Here is a 21,698-nt window from a genome sequence, read left to right on the forward strand (position 1 = left end):
CCGGAGCTATGAAGTGCTCTTGCAAATTTAAAAGTCACATCCATAAACTCAATTTAACATCTCTAAAGAAACAAACTACACTTCCAAATTTGCTCCCATATATTCAGCTGAAATGTTTTGCTTCAATATATGCACTCAACTCCAGTCTGAACACTTTGTTTCATCTCACAAAGGTAAGCAGACCAGTGATGTGTTAATTTTCCAAGGAAAGGTCACATCAACTTTTATATAGTGGCATTGCCCAGGGGTCAGTATTAGGACCACTGCTTTTCTTGATATCTATTTATGACCTAGATTTGGATGTAGAGGGCACAATTTCAAAAACTGCAGATGACACAAAACGTGGAAGTACTGTGAACTGTGATAGACTTCAAGAGGACACAGAAAGGCTAGTGGAATGGGTGGACACATGGTAGATGAAATTTAATGCAAGGAAGTGTGAACTGATGCCTTTCCTCATTCTTCCTACCAAAATGTAAGATCAAATAAATATTCTGAAGGGGGGTGCAGGAGCAGTGGGACCTGGGGGTATATGTGCACAAGTCATTGAAGGTGGCAGGGAAAATTTTTTTTTATTCATTCAGGGATGTGGGTGTCGCTGGCTAGGCCAGCATTTATTGCCCATCCCTAATTGCCCTTGAGAAGGTGGTGGTGAGCTGCCTTCTTGAACCGCTGCAGTCCATGTGGGGTAGGTATACCCACAGTGCTGTTAGGAAGGGAGTTCCAGGATTTTGACCCAGCGACAATGAAGGAACGGCGATATAGTTCCAAGTCAGGATGGTGTGTGACTTGGAGGGGAACTTGCAGGTGGTGGTGTTCCCATGTATTTGCTGCCCTTGTCCTTCTAGTTGGTAGAGGTTGCAGGTTTGGAAGGTGCTGTCTAAGGAGCCTTGGAGCATTGCATCTTGTTGATGGTACACACTGCTACCACTGTGCGTCGGTGATGGAGGGAGTGAATGTTTGTAGATGGGGTGCCAATCAAGTGGGCTGCTTTGTCCCGGATGGTGTGGAGCTTCTTGAGTGTTGTCGGAGCTGCACCCATCCAGGCAAGTGGAGAGTATTCAATCACACACCTGACTTGTGCCTTGTAGATGCTGGACAGGCTTTGGGAGTCAGGAGGTGAGTTACTCGCCTCAGGATTCCTAGCCTCTGACCTGCTCTTGTAGCCACGATATTTATATGGCTACTCCAGTTCAGTTTCTGGTCAATGGTAACCCCTAGGATGTTGATAGTGGGGGATTCAGCAATGGTAATGCCGTTGAATGTCAAGGGGAGATGGTTAGATTCTCTCTTGTTGGAGATGGTCATGGCCTGGCACTTGTGTGGCGCAAATGTTACTTAAAGTTGAGAAAGCTGTTAATAAAGCAAATGGGATTATGGGCTTTATAAATAGAGGAGTAGAGCATACAAGCAAGGAAGTTATGGTGAACCTTTATAAAACACTGGTTCAGCCTCAACTGGAGTATTGTGTCTAATTCCGGACACCACACTTTAGAAGGATGTGAACGCATTTGAGAGGGTGCAGAAAAGATTTACAAGAATGTTTCCAGGGATGAGAGACTTCAGTGACATGTATAGATTGGTGACCTGGGGCTGTTGTCCTCAGAAAGGGTTGAGAGGAGATGTGATAGAGGTGTTCAAAATCATGAGGGGCCAAGACAGAGTAGATGGGGAAAAACCATTCCCATTGGTGGAAGGGTCGAGAACCAGAGGGCACTGATTTAAGGTGATTAGCAGAAGGACCAGAGGCGACATGAGGAAAAATGTTTTTTTTTAAAGACAGCGAGTGGTTAGGATCTGGAATGCACAGCCTGGGAGTGTGATAGAGGCAGGTTCAATTGTGTCCTTCATAAGGGAATTGGATAGTCGCCTGAATAGAAAAAAATTGCTGGGCTACAAGGAAAAGGGAGGGGAGTGGGACCAGCTGAGTTGCTCTTATGGTGAGATGGCACAGACATGACAGGCCGAATGGCCTCCTTCTGTGCTGTAACCAGTCTATGATTCTATTTACAAGTCTGTTCAGACGAAGTGCCCAATCCAAAATGAGACCAAGACGAGGCTTTCCAGTTATAACAGATGGTAACCCATTTATTTTAAATAGAATATGGTTAGCTTTATGATCAGAAAATCCAGGCCTCTATCTTTTTTTTTTAAATTGATAACTGACTGCTTGTGCATTTACAGCATTCTGTTTGAGTGTAACATAAATACTATTGCATTGCAACGTTTTTATAAACAACAGACCTTGTGGAGATAGATACAAGATTGGTTTCAAGTGGTTGCTATTGAAGTAGCCAAATTTTACACATCCAAAGAGCTTGTTCTTGGACAAATGATAGGCAATGTGAGCCAGGTAGAGAGCACGCTTCCTGAGGTAGCGCTGGTTAAGGTTGTCCTTTGCTTGGAGGATTTCCTGAAATAAGAAAGCTCAGGGTCAACCTTGAAAATATCTCATTCCTTGGTTTTCAATTACATCAGTCTATTTTTCTTTACTTCTTTCCCCCTTTTTATCCTTCTGGACTTCGCTCCATCATATCAAGCGTACCTGTCATAGTTGAAATAGCAGAATTTCAATAGCAATCCATAAACAAACCCAATGTCACTCCTTATATCAACAGGCCAAGAGATGCATTCATGTAGTGTCAGATACGAGTTACATTTCAACAGTTTTCGACTTCATTCCCCAACTGATAACTGTTCAAGATAAACTTCCCCAACGATGTTCAAATGTGACGGGCATTGGAGGCCAAGTCTGGAACTTCAGTCCCCAACTTGGGTCCAGTGGCTTGTCACTGCACAAGATGCCTTTCCCCATTATGAAATGTAATTTTAAAAACTGTTATTTTGCAACTTGTAAACATCACATGGTTATCTTATTTTACTGTATCACAGTTCTGTGAAAAATCATCTCATCAGCAGAGGATGCCCCAGAATGGTGAGATTAGGTTCAATTCCCTCACTTGGATCAAACCAATCAAGCACACAAACACTCTCCAAACTAGGAACTGATGTTTCCTCTTTTATCAGCTAATTCCTTATGCAGCTCTAAATTTAATCTCTAACATTGGCCCCCTTGCCAGAGGTGGGACATCTAGCCTGGAGCAATTACCCCAGGAAGAACATAGTTCAGTGACTCATACCATTTCTCTCCAAACCACTATGTTAAGACTCGAGCAGTCTACTGATGTATTGCAACATGCTGGAACACAAAGTGCCTTGAGATCCATTGAGCAAAAAGGGTCTTGTATCTGGAAACAGTGTTGACACACAAGTCTGCAAGTACAATGAGCTGGGAGGGTGACACAGTAAAACAGAAAGAAGTTTTTGGAATAAGTGCTACGCCTAGACCATGCAGAACCAAGTACTTATCAATACACACCCTAGAACGGCTCCAGTTGGAAATTTTCTTGACTAGAAACAAACTCTCTCTTCTCTAGAATATACACAACATATGGGCCTGCCATCTTTGCTAGAAGCAGTTTAAAATAAGCAAATTGACATGGTGTGAAATCAGAACGAGGCCCTGTTAACATCAACAGCTGTAGCAATAAATCATCATGTATATATTCCAAATATCCACAGCGGGTAACAATGAAGCATCCTACACCACGTGTGTCACCTTTTCAACTCGCTCCCAGTTGTCAACACCTCAAATTTTGTTCCTCTTACACTGGTTCACCTGCAGTTAGCATCACTTGCTGAATCAGAATAAGATCATGCAATATGCTATCAATTATTTAGAATTTGCAAGTTACATATGATCACTACAGAGCTAGGTCTAAGGGCCTATAGTTTCAGCTTCACAGGGACGTAAGATCCACTTATAAAGGAGGCCACTAAAAGGGAGAACAACTCATCAAAACACCCAAAACCATGATCACATTTGAGGATCCCTAAGCCTTGGCTCTTGGCAATCTAAACCCAATTCTTTGGGCTAAGGAAAGCTGAATGTGGCCCTATAGGAGAAGAGTGTGCACTCGATCAAAGAGAAACAGTACCCTAGGATTTCTTCATAAATTCAGTTTGGAGGTTGTTAAACATGGTGATGGGTGGTGGATACTGCACTGACCAAATGAAACGTAAAGTGACTTTCAAAACAAAAAAACGTATGAATTGAGCAAATTTGAATTCCCCCAACAATGAAGAAACTTACTGCTGGCATTGTAACAGCAACATCCACATTGATCTCTGGTTTGATGCAAGTACCAAGTAAATAGCTTCCAACAACTTTTACAGAGGCAGGAGGTAGAAAGTGGAACTTCCCTTTGACATTATACGGTACTTGAAGAAAAGGAACTTTAACAACTTGTGGAAGCCAGGATTGGTCTGTAACCTGTTGGAATACAAAACAGAGTTATCAAAATAAACCCATTCTATGGCAAGATACCATTTCTTGAGCATGTATTAACAATGGTGATTGGTTACCATGTTCCAATATTCCATGGGTATTGCACTTATAGGTGGCGCTTTGAAAGTCATATTAAGTGACCCATTAAATGCAGTAGAGTGCAACTAACATTATAAGTTGGACAGTTCAATCTCCAGTTCAATCAACAGATTAGGTAAAGATTAAAATATTTAAAACTAAAGTAGTACTTTTAAATGACTCCTATGCGTTACTCTCATGAAAAATGTAAGCGTAACCACAGTACAGGTATGTAAAATTTAAAAGTCGTTGGCCAGTCATTGGACAGTGATAAAAATCTTGATCACATATTTCACCATCAGCAATGTTAAGGGAAACCTCACATAAAAAAGCGTGAATGTGTAAGAAATATGGGTTTTTATATATTTTTCCTTGTACTGTGAATTTTAGGCACTGTACTGGATATCTGTGGTGTGGATTCTTTTAGAAAGCAAAGGGTTAAACTGCTGGTATGTGGAAAGCTGCATTGATTAAGTTAGGCGCAAATAAAGGATTAGATTAGATATACAGCACTGAAACAGGCCCTTCGGCCCACCGAGTCTGTGCCGACCATCAACCACCCATTTATACTAATCCTACACTAATTCCATATTCCTACCACATCCCCACCTGTCCCTATATTTCCCTACCACCTACCTATACTAGGGGCAATTGCTAATGGCCAATTTACCTATCAACCTGCAAGTCTTTGGCATGTGGGAGGAAACCGGAGCACCCGGAGGAAACCCACGCAGACACAGGGAGAACTTGCAAACTCCACACAGGCGATAGTTAAGAAAAATAGGCTGGAAGAGACTAGACGCTTATAGAAACAAAGGATGGGATGTTAGACCACCCAGAGAATTACAGGTTTATCCTCTGAAAAACAATGCAAACTATTAAGGTGTCTACATGTTAACCTCTTCTAGTGTAATCCAGGAGATGGCCATATTTATGTCTATTGGCTGCCAACAGAACGGTGAATGGGCTACTGAATATATTAATTATGGTATGAATGGTAAGAGTTGCCAAGGATGCTACCAACAAACCCAAGACCAAAAAAAGGAATGTATGAGGTCAGAGACTGAACTACCAGAATACATGATTACGACTGTATAAAAATCCCTGGAGCCTGTCTAAAGGTACGCTAGCTCCACTGAAGAAGCAGCAGAAGAGAAACAGAAGGGAGAACATCGCCTAGAGTTCGACCGTTTGGGGTATTTCCAGCACTTCGTTTTTATAGCCCATGGACAGTCATTGCTCATTGCCTATTGTTAAGTTTATCTTAACAAATTCTGTTTGATTCATCATACTTTGGCTGTTGTCTCACCAGGTCGGTTGTCTAGTCCGAACTGAAGTACAATAAAGGAATATTATCCCCACAAATGTTAGAAGCTATTATTAAAGAATTTATAGCAGGGCACTTAGAAAAATTCAAAGTAATCAGGCAGAATCAACATGGTTTTGTGAAACAGAAATCATGCTGTACCAATTTATTGGAGTTCTTTGAAGTAGTAACATGTGCTGTGGATAAAGGAGAACTGGTGGATGTACTGTACTTAAATTTCCAGAAGGCGTTTGATAAGGTGCCACATCAAAGGTTTTTGCGGAAAATTAAAGCTCATGGTATAGAGGTAAGATATTGACATGCTTGAAAGATTGGCTAGCTAACAGGAAACAGAGGGTAGGCAAAAATGGGTCATTTTCTGGTTGGCAAGATGTGGTTTGCCACAGGAATCAGTGCTGGGGCCTCAACTTTTAACAATTTATATGAATGACTTGGATGAAGGGACCGAAGGTATGCTTACTAAATTTGCTGATGTCACAAAGATAGGTAGGAAAGTAAGTTGCGAAAAGGACATAAAGAGGCGATAAAGGGATATTGATAGGTTAAGTGAGTGGGCAATGATCTGGCAAATGGAGTATAATGTGAGAAAATGTGAAATTGTCCATTTTGGCAGGAAGAATAAAAAAGAAGCATATTATCGAAATGGTGAGAGATTGCAGAGCTCCGAGATGCAGAGGGATCTGAGTGTCCTAGTGCATGAATCACAAAAGGTTAGTATGCAGGGACAGCAAGTAATTAGGAAAGCTAATAGAATGTTATCGTTTACTGTGAGGTGAATTGAATACAAAAGTAGGGAGGTTATGCTTCAGTTATATAGGGCATTGGTAAGACCACATCGGAGTACTGTGTACAGTATTGGTCTCTTTATTTAAGGAAGGATGTAAATGCATCGGAAGCAGTTCAAAGAAGGTTTACTAGACTAATACCTGGAATGGGCAGATTGTCTTATGAGGAAAGGTTGGACAGGCTAGACTTATATCCGATGGAGTTGAGAGGGGCAACTTGATTGAAACATATAAGATCCTGAGGGGTCTTGACAGGGTGGATGTGGAAAAGATGTTTCCTCTTGTGCGAGAATCTAGAACTAGGGTCACTGTTTAAAAATAAGGGGTCGCCCATTTAAGACAGAGATGAGGAGAAATTGGCAAACACCTGAAGCTCCTAATTGATCAAGAATTCTGTCTGGAAGCATTCACTTCCCCTTACAAACTAGGCCAAGTGACACCCTGTACTCTACTGAGAACAAAGTCAGGTCTAACAAATTTCCTCCATCCTTCTCCACGTGCACAACATCTGTCTCCCACCAACCCCAGCCCCAAGGCAAAATCAGCCTCGCTATCCCTCCTTTGTGCCCCTGCGGTTCCCTATTTTTAGTTCACCCATCCTCTCTCCTTCCCATACCTCACCCATCTTCTTCATCTCCCTTTCCCTCCACTCTCATTTGCCTCCTTTTCCAGTTGGGTTCAGTTATCTCCCCACCCTACAATCCTGATTTATTTCGATAATGCACTTGGTCTTGACTCGCCATATGCAATGCCACAGGAGATCAACTATGAGACTAAAATAGATAGCGAGCCGTGGTTCAATCCCTCATTTCTGATCAAAATACTGTGGATAGATGAACAGAAGCTAGATTGCTCTCTATGGGGAAAAAAGGGATAAAATTAGAGAAAAAGTGGGTCACTGAGCCATTCTTCCCCCTTCCCCCAGTCAGTTTGTAAGCAGCAGGTTGCTCAGCCTTGTAGATGCAGTAATTAGGCAGCTCAATTAGATCAACATGTTTCCAAGAGACAGGGGAGCAATTGAGGAAATGGGAATAGGGAAGAAATACAATACATTCACAATATACGTTCACAGCAAAAAACACACCCAAAGTAATAGGAAATGCACCACACAGAAGAAATAAAAATTTAGAGATGCAGAATTAGTTGGACAGATTTTGGTCTATTATAAGCAGTTATCCATTTAATCCATGTTTGGATTATCTAATATATCTGATCATTTCCCAAATGAAGATACTATAAATTAATGTCAAGCATAGGGGTCAAAACAGTAATCTTTCTTTTTGTCCAAACCATATAAAAATACCACTCAACTATATATATTTACAGAAAGTGCTGGAAATACTCAGCAGGTCTGGCAGCATCTATGGAGAGAGAAGCAAAGTTAACGTTTCAGAACTGATGAAAGGTCACAGACCTGAAACGTTAACTCTGCTTCTCTCTCCACAAATGTTGCCAGACCTGCTGAGTATTTCCAGCACTTTGTTTTTATTTCAGATTTCCAGCATCTGCAATATTTTGATTTTATATATACTTACTGTTGCCCATCCTGCAGCATGGCATGCATTATTCAACTTCAGGGCCTATACCAAAGAACAAGGCCCAAATTTTGCTGAATAACAACAGTGAGGCTATCAGCGCTATTATAGGGTAAATCTGACAGCAACTTCTGCCATTCACACAGGCGCCCTTAAACATGGAAATCCAGAATTTGCTGTCGGAAATGCCCTGCTTTTCCATAAGGTGCACTGTTGCAGTCCTTGCCGATGGATTTGCAATGGTGTGAAATTGGGATACTTACCTACTGGTGCTATAAAAAAGATGGCTGAAAAAAGTAGGGCTAGTTCATTTAGGAGTGAGTTTTTTTTTTTAAAAGTGTGATAATTACTGCTGAACAATCTCTCTGGCCCTAAAAAGGTTATTTTACAAGGGAGGAGTCTTATTCCCTCAGAAGAAAACTAATGTTGCTGTTTTTTAAAAAAACAATTATAAACTTTTTCTGTTTGTCTCTTATCTCTTTGCCTTAATCCCATCTGTTTCCACCACCCCCCCCCCCCACCCAATCTTTACTTTGCTTTCTCTACATGATTTAAATCTAATCTACAATTCCTGCTTTATCCTTCCTGGGTTGGATTCGGTGAGTCTCAATGAAGATTCTTCAATCTGATTGGTTGAAGACCTTCGCTGTTTCTTGATCTATCCCCAGACACCACAGATCCCCTGTAGAGGGCATTGCACTGGAACAGGCACCTGATGAGAGCAAGCTTCCTTGCTAAAGCTAGTCAAATCTTTGTCAGCAGCTATCAGGAAAGTTGACAGGGAGCGCCCTTCCTTCATCACTGACCACGAAATCAAGGCCAAGATGAAAATTATTCCAGTGGAAGTTATTTCAATTGTAGATGGAGATAGCCACTGGTCAGATTTCAAACAGCACAACTTATCTACTATCATGTCAGCTCCACCTGGAGCAAGTTCAATTGAGTAGCAACAATTGTTCAAATCTCGAAGAATGGGAAGCCTTTGCCAACTTTCTATTCCAATTATTGAATAAAAACGGGGCTGCTGTGTTTAACATATACTGTTCTCACCCAGTTAAACATTGCAGTGTTTTGAGTTTGAGATCATCTGTTTGGTTCTTTTTTGAAACAAGACACAGAAAAATATTTCATATTGAAACATGTCACGTATAGCACCAATACCTAGAAATCTAGACACATGGTCTCTTAGCAGTGCTCCAGGAATCTAGTTCCAATTCAAAACTTTGACCCATCACTAGACAACTTCTACAAAGGTGGCCTCTTTCTGTTTTTCAAAACCTCCTTAAAATAAACATACTTGTAATTTACAGCCACCCAACAAAAGATATACCAGACTGGGGAGGGAGTTAACATTCCCTGCATACTTTCACATATAATAAATTCAACTCACAATGCAGTCACACCACTTTTATATCTCAGCTGTGGCCAGGTGGTACGAAGACAGTCACCCCTTTTTTTTGGGGGGGGGGGGTGGGGGGAGTGGTTAAGAGAAGTCAGGGCGGAAAACAAATTGGAGAAAGAAATTTCTCAGACATCTTTCGATGATAATTTTAATCCATCCCCTATTCCCACCTACCCCCAATAATATAAAAAAACAGCATTTCCCTATCCACACTATGAAAACCAATAATTTTAAAACTTCTATTTAATCTTCCCTGTTCCAGTGGCAACAGTCCCAGCATCTCAAGATTCACCACATAACAATATTATTCCATCCTGAATTAGCCTGGTGAATCTACACGGATTATCACAGCAATGCTAGCAGCCTATATGATTTCTTCACCAAGAACTCAAAACTTTCACAAGTCATGCTGTATCTGACTTTATTTGCATAAGCCATTTTCAAGCTGCATGCAGTTGAATATAACTTTAACTTACTTTTTTTTTTAAAAGCCTCATACTCAAATTTAAACATCACGGAGTAACAAAATAACAACTCTTTGCTGCCCCCATACCCTATCAGTTATCCATATTGACATTACGAACTCCAGCAAATATCTTCCACACTATTTCCAATCCTAAGCTCATGGATTTATGGAGCTGTATGTTCCTCTGCTCTAAATTCAACTGCACACCTACCGTTTTTCACATGGAGAGACCTGTACAGTCCAGAAACTAGAAAGCCAAACTGTTAGCCTTTAGTGGACAATAATCTTTTACTTCTGAGCACAACCGTGCAATAGGGACAGAGCACCAGATTTCCCAGTATTCAAACCTCACAGCACTAATAGTCTGCTTTGATTCTGATTAATATTTCTTATAAGGAAAAAGGCTTGCTAGCGAGATGCAGATGCCAACTCAATACCTGCTGTCAATGAAACAAAAGTTTGAAACAACATAATGGAATCAAACTGCATTGGTCAGAAACCTGATTTGCCTCTCTACAATTCATCACCCACTCATATTTCTACTCTTCCCATGCTTATGAACTTAGTTAAATCACACGTTTGACTGGGAATACCGTGTGACAGTTTATAGTAAAACATGATTTGTTTAGAAATCAATTTCTCAACGTACAGGTCTTTAATTTCATTAAATTAAATTAATCGGCACTGTAATTTCAGGTCGAGATTCATATGCTAATTCAATTTTTTATTGTGCAAAACTGAATTAAAGCCACTTAATAGAAAACTTATCAATCCTTCAAACTTTTTCCAGCAAGTCAACATCAACCTTGAATTATTCATCAAAAGAAGCCATATACAGCACTGCTCAGAAAAATTATTACTGTCAGTCAATAGCTCTCCTTATTCAAAGTGTAATTAGCTTTGCTTCAGTAGATTCAGCTCCTGTACTTTCTCCTGAGTAAATGTACAATTACTATGATGCACAAATACAACACAAACCACTTGTAGTTATATAGTGCCTTAAGACATCGCAAGGTGTTTCACAAGAGCATTATAAAGCAAAATTTGACACTGTGCCACATGAGCTGATAGAAGGGCAGATGACCAAAAGCTTGACCAAAGAGTTAGGTTTTAAGGAGCACCTTAAAAAGGAGGAAAGAGTGTTAGAGGGGTTTAGGGAGGAAATTCCAATGCTCAGTTCTGGAATTCTGAAGGCGTGGCCACCAATGGTGGAGCAATTAAAATCAGGGATGCTCAAGAGGCCAGAATTAGATCAGCACAATTATCTCAAAGAGTTGTTGGGCTGGAGGAAATTACAGAGATAGGGAGGGGTGAGGCCATGGAGGGTTTTGAAAACAAGGATGAGCATTTTAAACTCAAGGCGTTGCTTAACCAGGAGCCAATGTAGGTCAGTGAGCACAGGGATAATGAGTGAATGGAACTTGGTGCAAGCATGGACAGCAGAATTTTGGATGCCCTCAAGTTTACGGCAGGTAGAAAGTGGGAGGCCAGCCAGGAATGCACTGGAATAGACAAAGCTCGAGGTACAAGGCACAGATGTGGATTTCAGCAGCAGATGAGCTGAAACAAGGGCAGAGTCAGGCAATGTTATGGAGGTGGATAGTCGGCTGTAGCGATGGAGCAAATATGTGGTCAGAAGATGTGCTCATCTCAGCTCAAATACAACACCAAAGTTGCGAACAGTCTGGTTCACCCTCAGACAGCTGCTAGAGAGGGGAATGGAATTGGTGGCTAGGGAACAAGTTGTGGTATAAAAACAAAAAGTGCTGGAAATACTCAGCAGGTCTGGCAGCATCTGTGGAGAGGGAAGCAAAGTTAACGTTTCAGGTCAGTGACCTTTCATCAGAACTGGCAAAGGTTAAAAATGTAACAGGTTTTAAGCAAATAAAGTGGGGGTGGGGCAAAAAAGAACAAAAGGGCAGGTGTTGATGGGACAGAGGGTCACAGAGAATAACTGACAAGGTCATGGGACAAAGGAAAAGAGTGCGTTAATAGTGTGGTGAAAGACAAAGTGTTGGTGGAGAGAGGGTGTTAAATGACGGAATAACGCAAGCCCTAGCCAAAAGCACAAACATGAAAATAAAACAGTGGGCAGGCACATGTTAAAAAAAAAATTGAATGACAAAACAAACTAAAATAAACTGAAAATAAAAAATAAAACTAAAAATAAAAAAAGAGGGGGGCTGTCAAGCTCTGAAATTGTCGAACTCAATGTTCAGTCCGGCAGGCTGTAGCGTGCCTAATCAGTAAATGAGATGGTGTACTTGGAACTTGCGTTGATGTTCACTGGAACACTGCAGCAAGCCCAGGACAGAGATGTGAGCATGAGAGCCGGGGGGAGGTGGAGGGGGAGGGGGGGGGGGGGGGTGGCAGGGGTGGGATGTTGAAATGGCAAGTGACAGGAAGCTCGGGGTCATGTTTTCGAACTGAGCGGAAGTGTTCCGCAAAGCAGTCACCCAATCTGCATTTGGTCTCCCCATTGTAGAGGAGACCGCATTGTGAGCAGTGAATACAGTATACTACATTGAAAGAAGTACAAGTAATCGTTGCTTCACCTGAAAGGACTGTTTGGGGCCTTGGATAGTGTGGGGAGAGGAAGTAAAAGGGCAGGTATTACACCTCCTGCGATTGCAGGGGAAAATGCCATGGGAAGGGGACAAGGTGTCGGGAGTAATGGAGGAGTGGACCAGAGTGGCGTGGAGGGAATGATCCCTTCGGAATGCTGACAGAAGAGGGGAGGGGAAGATGCATTTGGTAGCTGGAGGTGGCAGAAATGGCTGAGGATGATCCTTTGGATGTGGAGGCTGGTGGGGTGGAGAGTGAGGACAAGGGAAACCCTGTCGCAGTTCTTGGAGGGAGGGGAAAGGGTGAGGGCAGAGGTGCAGGAAATAGGGCCCTCAACTGTGTCCGACCTATCACCCACAGTGGGGGGGAGGGGGGAATCCTTGGTCAAAGAAAAAGAAAGACATATCAGAAGTGCTACTGTGGAAGGGTGCATCATCAGAGTAGATGCCTCAGAGACGGAGGAACTGGGAGAATGGGATGGAGGCCTTCCAGGAGGCAGGGCGTGAGGAAGTGTAGTCAAGGTAGCCTTGGGAGTCAGTGGGCTTATAATCAATATTAGTAGACAGCCTATCCCCAGAGATGGAGACAGACAGTTTGTGGTGCTGACCAAAGACAATGGATTCGGTATTCCCAATATTTAAGTGGAGAAAATTTCTGCTCATCCAGTACTGGCTGTTGGACAAGCCATCTGATAAATTAACAACAGTGGAGGAATCATGGTGGTGACAGCTGGGTATCATCAGTGTACTTGTGAGAACGCTGTGTTTTTGGATGATGTTGCTGAGGGGCAGCATGCAGATGAGAAATGGGCAGGGGGCCAAGGATAGAATCCTTCGGGGACACCAGAGGCTAACAGTGTGGAAATGGGAAGAGAAGCCAGTGCAAGTGATATCTATCTAATTGTAGCCAGAGTAAGAATGGAACCAGGCCAAGTGCTGTCCCACCCAGCTGAACGATGGTGGACAGCCATTGGAGGAGAATGGTGCAGCGAACTGTGTCAAAGGCTGCAGACAGGTCAAGAAGGACGAGGACGGATAGTTTACCTTTGTCACTGTCCTTTGTGACTTTGATAAGATCCGCTTCAGTACTGTGGCAGAGGCGGAAACCTAACTTGAAGGACTCAAACATGGAGCTCCAGGAAAGATGAGCAAAGATTTGGGAGACACCACCACATTCAAGGACTTGAGAGGAAAGGGAGGTGGGAGAGGGGGAGGCGATAGTTTGCAAGGATGGCGGGGTCAAGGGTTAGTTTTTGAGGAGAGGAGTGATGAATTCATCTTTGAAGGAGAAATCACAGGGAAAGCAAGGCACAAGTGTAAAGATTGAAGTAAAATTCTCACTGGCGCAGCAAGGATGCTTTTTTTGAGGTTGGTATCACAGTTGGAGGAGGAACTAATTGCTACACATGACCTGTAAGTGTTTAATGTCTGCAGAGTGCCAAAAGCATAAACATGCCACATTCTTCAACGCTAGCATTCCTCAACCAGCAAACACAAATATTCACCAACAACAATTTGATGAATCATCTATGCTAAACTATGTATCCCCACCTATGTAGGCAGAGGAAAGAAAATGAGGAAAAATTTCCCCTGCCAGCAGATTCAGACTGGTGTTGGGAATCCTCACAACCACATTGGCTACATTAGCGGATCAAAGGAGATAAAAATAGGGGAAAAGTCAGAGTGGAATGTTTTTTAAAAAATACCAAAAGAGCTCAAATTTAGGATGAGGAAAACCACTCTGCCTCTGGGTCTTTCTCCATCTCTTAACATCTCGCAGCTTTCAGTAATTAGAATGCTGCTATTCTCCAACTATGAACAAAGCACAGGTCATAATTAGAGGAAGTTTGCTTCAAAAATTTTAAATAAACTCATCTTAATACAATTTCTAAATTTATAGAATTAAAAAAAAGCTGCAATAGGCATACAAGTACATTCTGTCACTTTCTCATGGAACACACCCAATTTTAAACCGGTAAAAATACATTTTAGCTGAATAAAGCTTCCTTCCAAATAATATTTTAAAAAACTAATTTTGTTATGGGGCGAGAAAAAAGCATGTCATCATTTGGCTAACTGAAATGCTACTGTTCAATTCCAGGAAATTGTGCATACCGCATACTATTATTGCAGGATCAGCCTTAATCCATTGCCAGCACCCTGATCAAATTCCAAACCAAGGCTTTTGAGGGAGGAAAAGGCCTACTTCAATTCAGGTATTAAAAGATAATTCAAGGAATAAATTCCATTGGAATATTGTGAATCATGTAATTTTGTGAATTTTATCTTTTGTATAAAATCTTATTTTGGACAATAAAAAAGTGACATGATTGGTTCTTCAATAGACTGTGATGAAAAATTTGAACATGCAGATAGGGTTTGGCATGATAAATGCTTATATACGGATTTTCAATATTAAACGTTGACATAAAAAAGGTATGCCAAAACTGTGACACAGGAAGAATAATTTGTGAACAAGATGACAACATCTTGTATAATAACACATAGCCTAAAACTGCCAATCAGCATAAAAGATCTAGGTATTCACTCTGAAACAGAGTGTGCAGAGTAATTTAATGATCTGGAGGGACTAGGCAATGGGAAGATGGATTTCTTTTCCCTCCCACCCAGGGAGGTGAAGAAGGAAGTTAGTCATACAAGAGAAACCCCACACAACGAAATGGAGGGGGATAAAGAGAAGCCACTGCTGGAGATTACCTATCATTGGTTACCTAAAAATGAAACAAAACTAGGGTAGCCTCAGTGAACGGCACTGGAGGAAAAGCAGCGAAGGATTGTGTGGATGCTCATGTCAAAGGCCATAGAGAAGTCAAGCGGGGCGGTACATAATGCACCATGGTTACAGTGACAGAGCACATCATCTGTGACTTTGATTCAGGCCGTTTCAGTGCTGTGGCAGGGGCAAAATCCTGTTGGAAGAGATTCAACCATGGAGCTAAAAATAAAATCACTTAGATTTCTTTAAAAGGCATTTTAGAAGTGGCAGTGGGGCCGATACCTTCCTCCTTCGGATGGGGAGATAATATATAGCATCCTTTTTTTTTTAAACCCAGCAACCTCTACCAGAAGTAGAGAATCCAAATGTTAATAGGAGTTGAAGACGCACTCACTTTCATTTGTCCCAGAGTTCAAATACCTGTATCCCCATGTTTGGCAAATATCCTTATCAGACAAACCACTGTCAGTACTAATAAATATACAGAGGCTTGTGTCAGGAGAATAGAGTGAAGAGAAGGAAATCAAAGGAAATCATTTATGTGATTAAAAGTGTTATACTGGTATGTAGTGGATTTTGTTTGCATTCCGTTGTTATAGAACTGTATAGAGTACTAGGTTATCTGATATACACTCAGTACAAATTAGGGCCGGAATTTTACAACACCCACAGGTGCAGGCTGGAGGCAGGGGCAGGCGCAAAATTCAGTGGGAGTCGGGGAATGCCGTTCCCATCCCCGCTGCAATTTTACGAGGGGTGACAGAGGTGACAAACGGCCATCCCCATGCCAATTAAGGCCCTTAAGTAGCCAATTAATTGCCACTTAATGGCCTCCTCCCACCGCTGCTGATGGTATATTACCAGTGGCAGACAGACAGTTCAGTCGCTCAGAAGGCCACCCAGTAAAACCTGGTGGCCTCCTTGCGGGCTGTGGGGGGCCCTCCTGATCAGGCACCCTATGCCCGGACATTATCCCCCACGGCATAAGTCACCCCACTGGAGCACATTCCCACCACCCCCCCGCCCCTTGCCTCGGCAGAGCCCAGCCGATTGTTCCCGGTGAGGCCCAACACATTCCAGGGCCTCGTCCATGCTGCCGTCCCGGCTGGGTGCAGTCCTAGCAGTGGCCACCACTCCCGGTGATGCTCCTGGGCCTGAAAAGCTGCCAGACCACTGACTGGCCAGCAGCTCTTGGAGGTGGGACTTACTGCCTCAGAGGGGTGGAAGTCCCGCCCGAGACTAATTAAGTGCCTGGGCCATGTAAAATCACAGAGCGTCTCCTAACAGCGCAGAGTGATCGCCGATGTCATCGATGCGTCCGAAGATTTGCCAGTATGGGTCTGCGCCTGCATGCGTCAACGTCAGATGTAATGAGGTCAAGTGTTGCTTCACTGCTCAATAGCTGCTCTTGCCACCTCCATCCCCTCCAACAGCACCCCGCTCCCCAATCGCCGCTTCTCTTCTCTCCTGCGCCCACCTGTTCGCCGCGCCTTCCCGCCACTCTCGACTTTTTGCCGCTCCATCCTGCTGCTCGCTTCCCACCTTGCCGCTAGCACCCCGCTCACTACCCCACAACCCCCTGCTGCTTCGCTGGTCGGTGAGGCAGGGAGGGAACAGCGATCAGACGACACAGTAGAGAACAGCGGGATGAGGTGGTGAGCAGTCAGGAACAGCAGGACGGAGCGGGGAAGAGAAGCAGCGATCGCAGGAGGAAGCGGGAAACTGATTATGGCATTTCAGGCAGCGATCGCTAGAGGAAGTGGGTAAGAGAATGCTCATCACAAAAAAGAGAGCGAGAGGTACTGTTGTGGGGGAGGGGGGGGAAAGCAGCGATGGTGGCCATTGAGGGGTGAGGGGTTTGGGTTCAATTCTTTTGTGTCAAATTGAGCAGTGCCATCTTTATTACTTGCAGCTGCCTGAGACGTCGCAGACAGTGATGTTTCAGTCGATGAGGCTGCATTTGCACACGTGCCGCGCCACCTAGTGGTTGCACTGTCAGCAAACGCAGATGCAAAATCACGGCGCGACTTCCAGGCCGAGTGGAGGCGGGCTCACCATTGACTTTTTCTGCCGGTGGGCAGGGCCTCTGGTCCAACATAAAATTCCGGCCTAGGGATATTAGATTTATTGAGTCACGGAGTCTACATTAAGAGGGCTAAAAGGGGTCATGAAATATCTTTAGCAAACAGGGTTAAAGAAAATCCCAAAGCCTTTTATTCATATATAAGGAGAAAGAGGGTAACGAGAGAAAGGATTGGCCCACGAAAGGACAAAGGAGGAATGTTATGCTTGGACTCAGAGAAAATGGGTGAGATTCTAAACGAGTACTTTGCATCGGTATTCACCGAGGAGAGGGACATGATGGATGTTGAGGTTAGGAACAGATGTTTGATTACACTAGGTCAAGTCAGCATAAGGAAGGAGGAAGTGTTGGGTATTCTAAAGGGCATTAAGGTGGACAAGTCCCCAGGTCCGGATGGGATCTATCCCAGGTTACTGAGGGAAGCAAGAGAGGAAATAGCTGGGGCCTTAACAGATATCTTTGCAGCATCCTTAAACACGGGTGAGGTCCCGGAGGACTGGAGAATTGCTAATGTTGTCTCCTTGTTTAAGAAGGGTAGCAGGGATAATCCAGGTAATTATAGACCGGTGAGCCTGACGTCAGTGGTAGGGAAGCTGCTGGAGAAGATACTGAGGGATAGGATCTATTCCCATTTGGAAGAAAATGGGCTTATCAGTGATAGGCAACATGGTTTTGTGCAGGGAAGGTCATGTCTTACCAACTTAATAGAATTCTTTGAGGAAGTGACAAAGTTGATTGATGAGGGAAGGGCTGTCGATGTCATATACATGGACTTCAGTAAGGCGTTTGATAAGGTTCCCCATGGCAGGCTGATGGAGAAAGTGAAGGCGCATGGGGTCCAAGATGTACGAGCTAGATGGATAAAGAACTGGCTGGGCAACAGGAGACAGAGAGTAGCAGTAGAAGGGAGTTTCTCAAAATGGAGACGTGTGACCAGTGGTGTTCCACAGGGATCCGTGCTGGGACCACTGTTGTTTGTGATATACATAAATGATTTGGAGGAAAGTATAGGTGGACTGATTAGCAAGTTTGCAGACGACACTAAGATTGGTGGAGTAGCAGATAGTGAAGGGGACTGTCAGAGAATACAGCAGAATATCGATAGATTGGAGAGTTGGGCAGAGAAATGGCAGATGGAGTTCAATCAGGGCAAATGCGAGGTGATGCATTTTGGAAGATCCAATTCAAGAGTGAACTATACAGTAAATGGAAAAGTCCTGGGGAAAATTGATGTCCAGAGAGATTTGGGTGTTCAGGTCCACTGTTCCCTGAAGGTGGCAACGCAGGTAAATAGAGTGGTCAGGAAGGCATACGGCATGCTTTCCTTCATCGGACAGGGTATTGAGTACAAGAGTTGGCAGGTCATGTTACAGTTGTATAGGACTTTGGTTCGGCCACATTTGGAATACTGCATGCAGTTCTGGTCGCCACATTACCAAAAGGATGTGGATGCTTTGGAGAGGGTGCAGAGGAGGTTCACCAGGATGTTGCCTGGTATGGAGGGCGCTAGCTATGAAGAGAGGTTGAGTAGATTAGGATTATTTTCATTAGAAAGACGGAGGTTGAGGGGGGACCTGATTGAGGTGTACAAAATCATGAGAGGTATAGACAGGGTGGATAGCAAGAGGCTTTTTCCCCAGAGTGGGGGATTCAATTACTAGAGGACACGAGTTCAAAGTGAAAGGGGAAAAGTTTAGGGGGGATATGCGTGGAAAGTTCTTTACGCAGAGGGTGGTGGGTGCCTGGAACGCGTTGCCAGCGGAGGTGGTAGATGCGGGCACGATGGCGTCTTTTAAGATGTATCTAGACAGATACATGAATGGGCAGGAAGAAAAGAGATACAGAACCTTAGAAAATAGGCGACATGTTTAGAGAGAGGATCTGGATCGGCGCAGGCTTGGAGGGCCAAAGGGCCTGTTCCTGTGCTGTAATTATCTTTGTTTCTTTGTTTGTTTCTTTGTTAAGAAAGATTGAGGGAGCTAGGGCTTTTCTCATTGGAGCGAAGAAGGATGAGAGGTGACTTGATAGAGGGGTACAAGATGATGAGAGGCATAGATAGAGTGGATAGCCAGAGACTTTTTCCCAGGGTGGAAAGGGCTATCACCAGGGGGCATAATTTCAAGGTGATTGGAGGAAAGTTTCGGGGAGATGTCAGAGGTATGTTCTTTACACAGAGAGTGGTGGGTGCGTGGAATGCGCTGCCAGCGGTGGTAGTAGAAGCAGATACGTTAGCTGCATTTAAGCGACTCTTGGATAGGTACATGGATGATAGTAGAATGAAGGGTAGGTCGTTAGTTTGATCTTAGAGTGGGTTAAAGGTTCGGCACAACATCGTGGGCCGAAGGGCCTGTACTGTGCTGTACTGTTCTATGTTCTATGTTCTACATTCAACTACATAGAACTAAATTCAATTTAATTACTCTCCAATAGATAAACATATGTACAACATCACAGTACTGTGAAAAAAAATTGAATTTGCTTACATGGACTTGCTTCGTTTCTGGTATGTTGCTGAGGAGATTCTTCACTTCATGAAGGAAAGTGTCAATTGCCTTCCGTTTTATCTCCTTCAATTTCACTTCTTTCAGGAGTTCCTCAATCTGTAAAACACAAGTAATATTGAGGAATATAGAAAATAGATACACAGGTATTTTACCATGTCAACAGTAAAATATCTTATTGAAGATATTGAATTGCTTAAATGATCTTTACATCCCAAATCTTGCAATGGTTCCAATGACTCACAGGTAAATGTGCTGACAAATGTGACATTGAGCCATACTGACATGAGGGGATCCAGGTTCAATCTCTCAGAGAACAAGGATAAGAGAGAAAATTGGCAAAGAAAATATCTCAAATCTTCAAACGACTGGTTTCAATATAGCACTCAGCCATACAGAAGGAACACTATCATATCATCTGAATAATATTTAGGTGATAAGAGTGATGAATGCAAAGAGAAGCAATGTAAAAGTCAAAACACAATGAGTAAAATCTATTATCGCCCCACCCATACCACCACAGCTGAAACCAACTAGCACTGAGCTGTAAGGATCAGGAAAGCCCAAGTTTGCTCTTTGGTCTGTGCTGAGTTAGCTGGTATCATCAGAACTCAGAAGGTGGAATGTTGCAAGCGCCTTTTGTGAATACAAGTCATTTCTTAGCTCTCTCCACCAAGTTCTCCCAAAGTAATTCACCATCACCTTGACAAAACACTTTAGCAGGGGGAGATACGAAATTAAATTCAAACGGTCAGCTCAATCTGAAAAATAATTCAATTCATCAAGAAGTCACTGAACTAACATGAACTTTTACCTCCATGGCTTAATACAAACACAAAAAGTTGTTCAAATTTACTGGTCACTGTATAGAAAGAAAACTTCCTGCTGTTATTAGTTTTATTCCATATGACATCAGATAGCTCCAATGTTTAAAAAGTTTGCTATTACTAACAAGAATATGTTTATTAAATTAAAATATACAATGCTTTGAAAACAAATTACGAGTTTCATCAGATGAGTGTATTCCCCAAAGCTCGTACAAAATTAATTTAAAATGTTTACATTTGACAGTAGCACAGATTTTAGTAACAGGAGGAGGACTTTTTAGTTGGAATTAAATGAAATTTTTAATTAAAGTAACTGTGAGGATGTTCAACTCTGCAAATTGTCAGGTGGTGTGCCAGGCAGTCTGAAGAATTCAACACAGCACTTTATCCCATTTTAACAATTCTTTTATTACACACTGGCTTCCAGATTTTATGAAGTTTTTTTTTCCTGAGGAGTTTTGTGCTTTCCAAGCATTAATAACTTCCACTTACTTCCGAGTTTACTCAAAATTGATAACATCGTTTAAAAAGAATCACCTTCCTCACAAGATGTAGTTTCAGAAGTTTTAATCTAATTTCCTGCCTTTGCCCCGAAACAATAGATATCTTTCATTAGTGGCACAATTCTTTCAATATACCAATAACATACACTTAGCTCATTAACTCCCTTCATAACAAATCACTGTAGATAACAGTGGTTTCATTCACTTCAGAACATTTTTATTTTGATTGATCAATACAATATCAAGAGGCACAAGCCCACAGTACAGTGGGAAATGTCACAGTCGCAGGGTGTTTTACTCCAGAAGGTCAGTTGGTGAGGGATGATACTGGAGCCAATCTTTACTCAGTTTTATATTTATTTACAATGTGAAACATAACAAGCATACACCTCCTAACTCAACCCCACAGCAGTTTCAGTAAATGTATCTTTAGACATTCTCAAGTGAAACCCCAATTAATGCCCTCCACCTGCATATAATTAAACACAATTGATATACAATTAACACAGGGTGTCAACAGCCCTCCAATACTCTGGCCCAAG

General features: G+C 42.6%; 1 protein-coding gene across 1 annotated transcript in view; it reads right to left on the reverse strand.

The window, feature by feature from the left end:
* The window catches only part of nol6 (nucleolar protein 6 (RNA-associated)), a 152,624-nt gene that overhangs the window by 118,895 nt on the left and 12,031 nt on the right, over positions 1-21,698 (reverse strand). Inside the window, exons 3-5 of the mRNA XM_068031659.1 lie at positions 19,809-19,925; positions 4,154-4,333; positions 2,245-2,413 (exon numbers count right to left, since the gene is read on the reverse strand). Of these exons, the coding sequence (XP_067887760.1) occupies positions 2,245-2,413; positions 4,154-4,333; positions 19,809-19,925 (466 nt within the window). The remainder of the gene's footprint in view (positions 1-2,244; positions 2,414-4,153; positions 4,334-19,808; positions 19,926-21,698) is intronic.

The sequence above is a fragment of the Heterodontus francisci genome, chromosome 1 (genome assembly GCF_036365525.1).
Source record: "Heterodontus francisci isolate sHetFra1 chromosome 1, sHetFra1.hap1, whole genome shotgun sequence".
Taxonomy (NCBI): Eukaryota; Metazoa; Chordata; class Chondrichthyes; order Heterodontiformes; family Heterodontidae; genus Heterodontus; species Heterodontus francisci.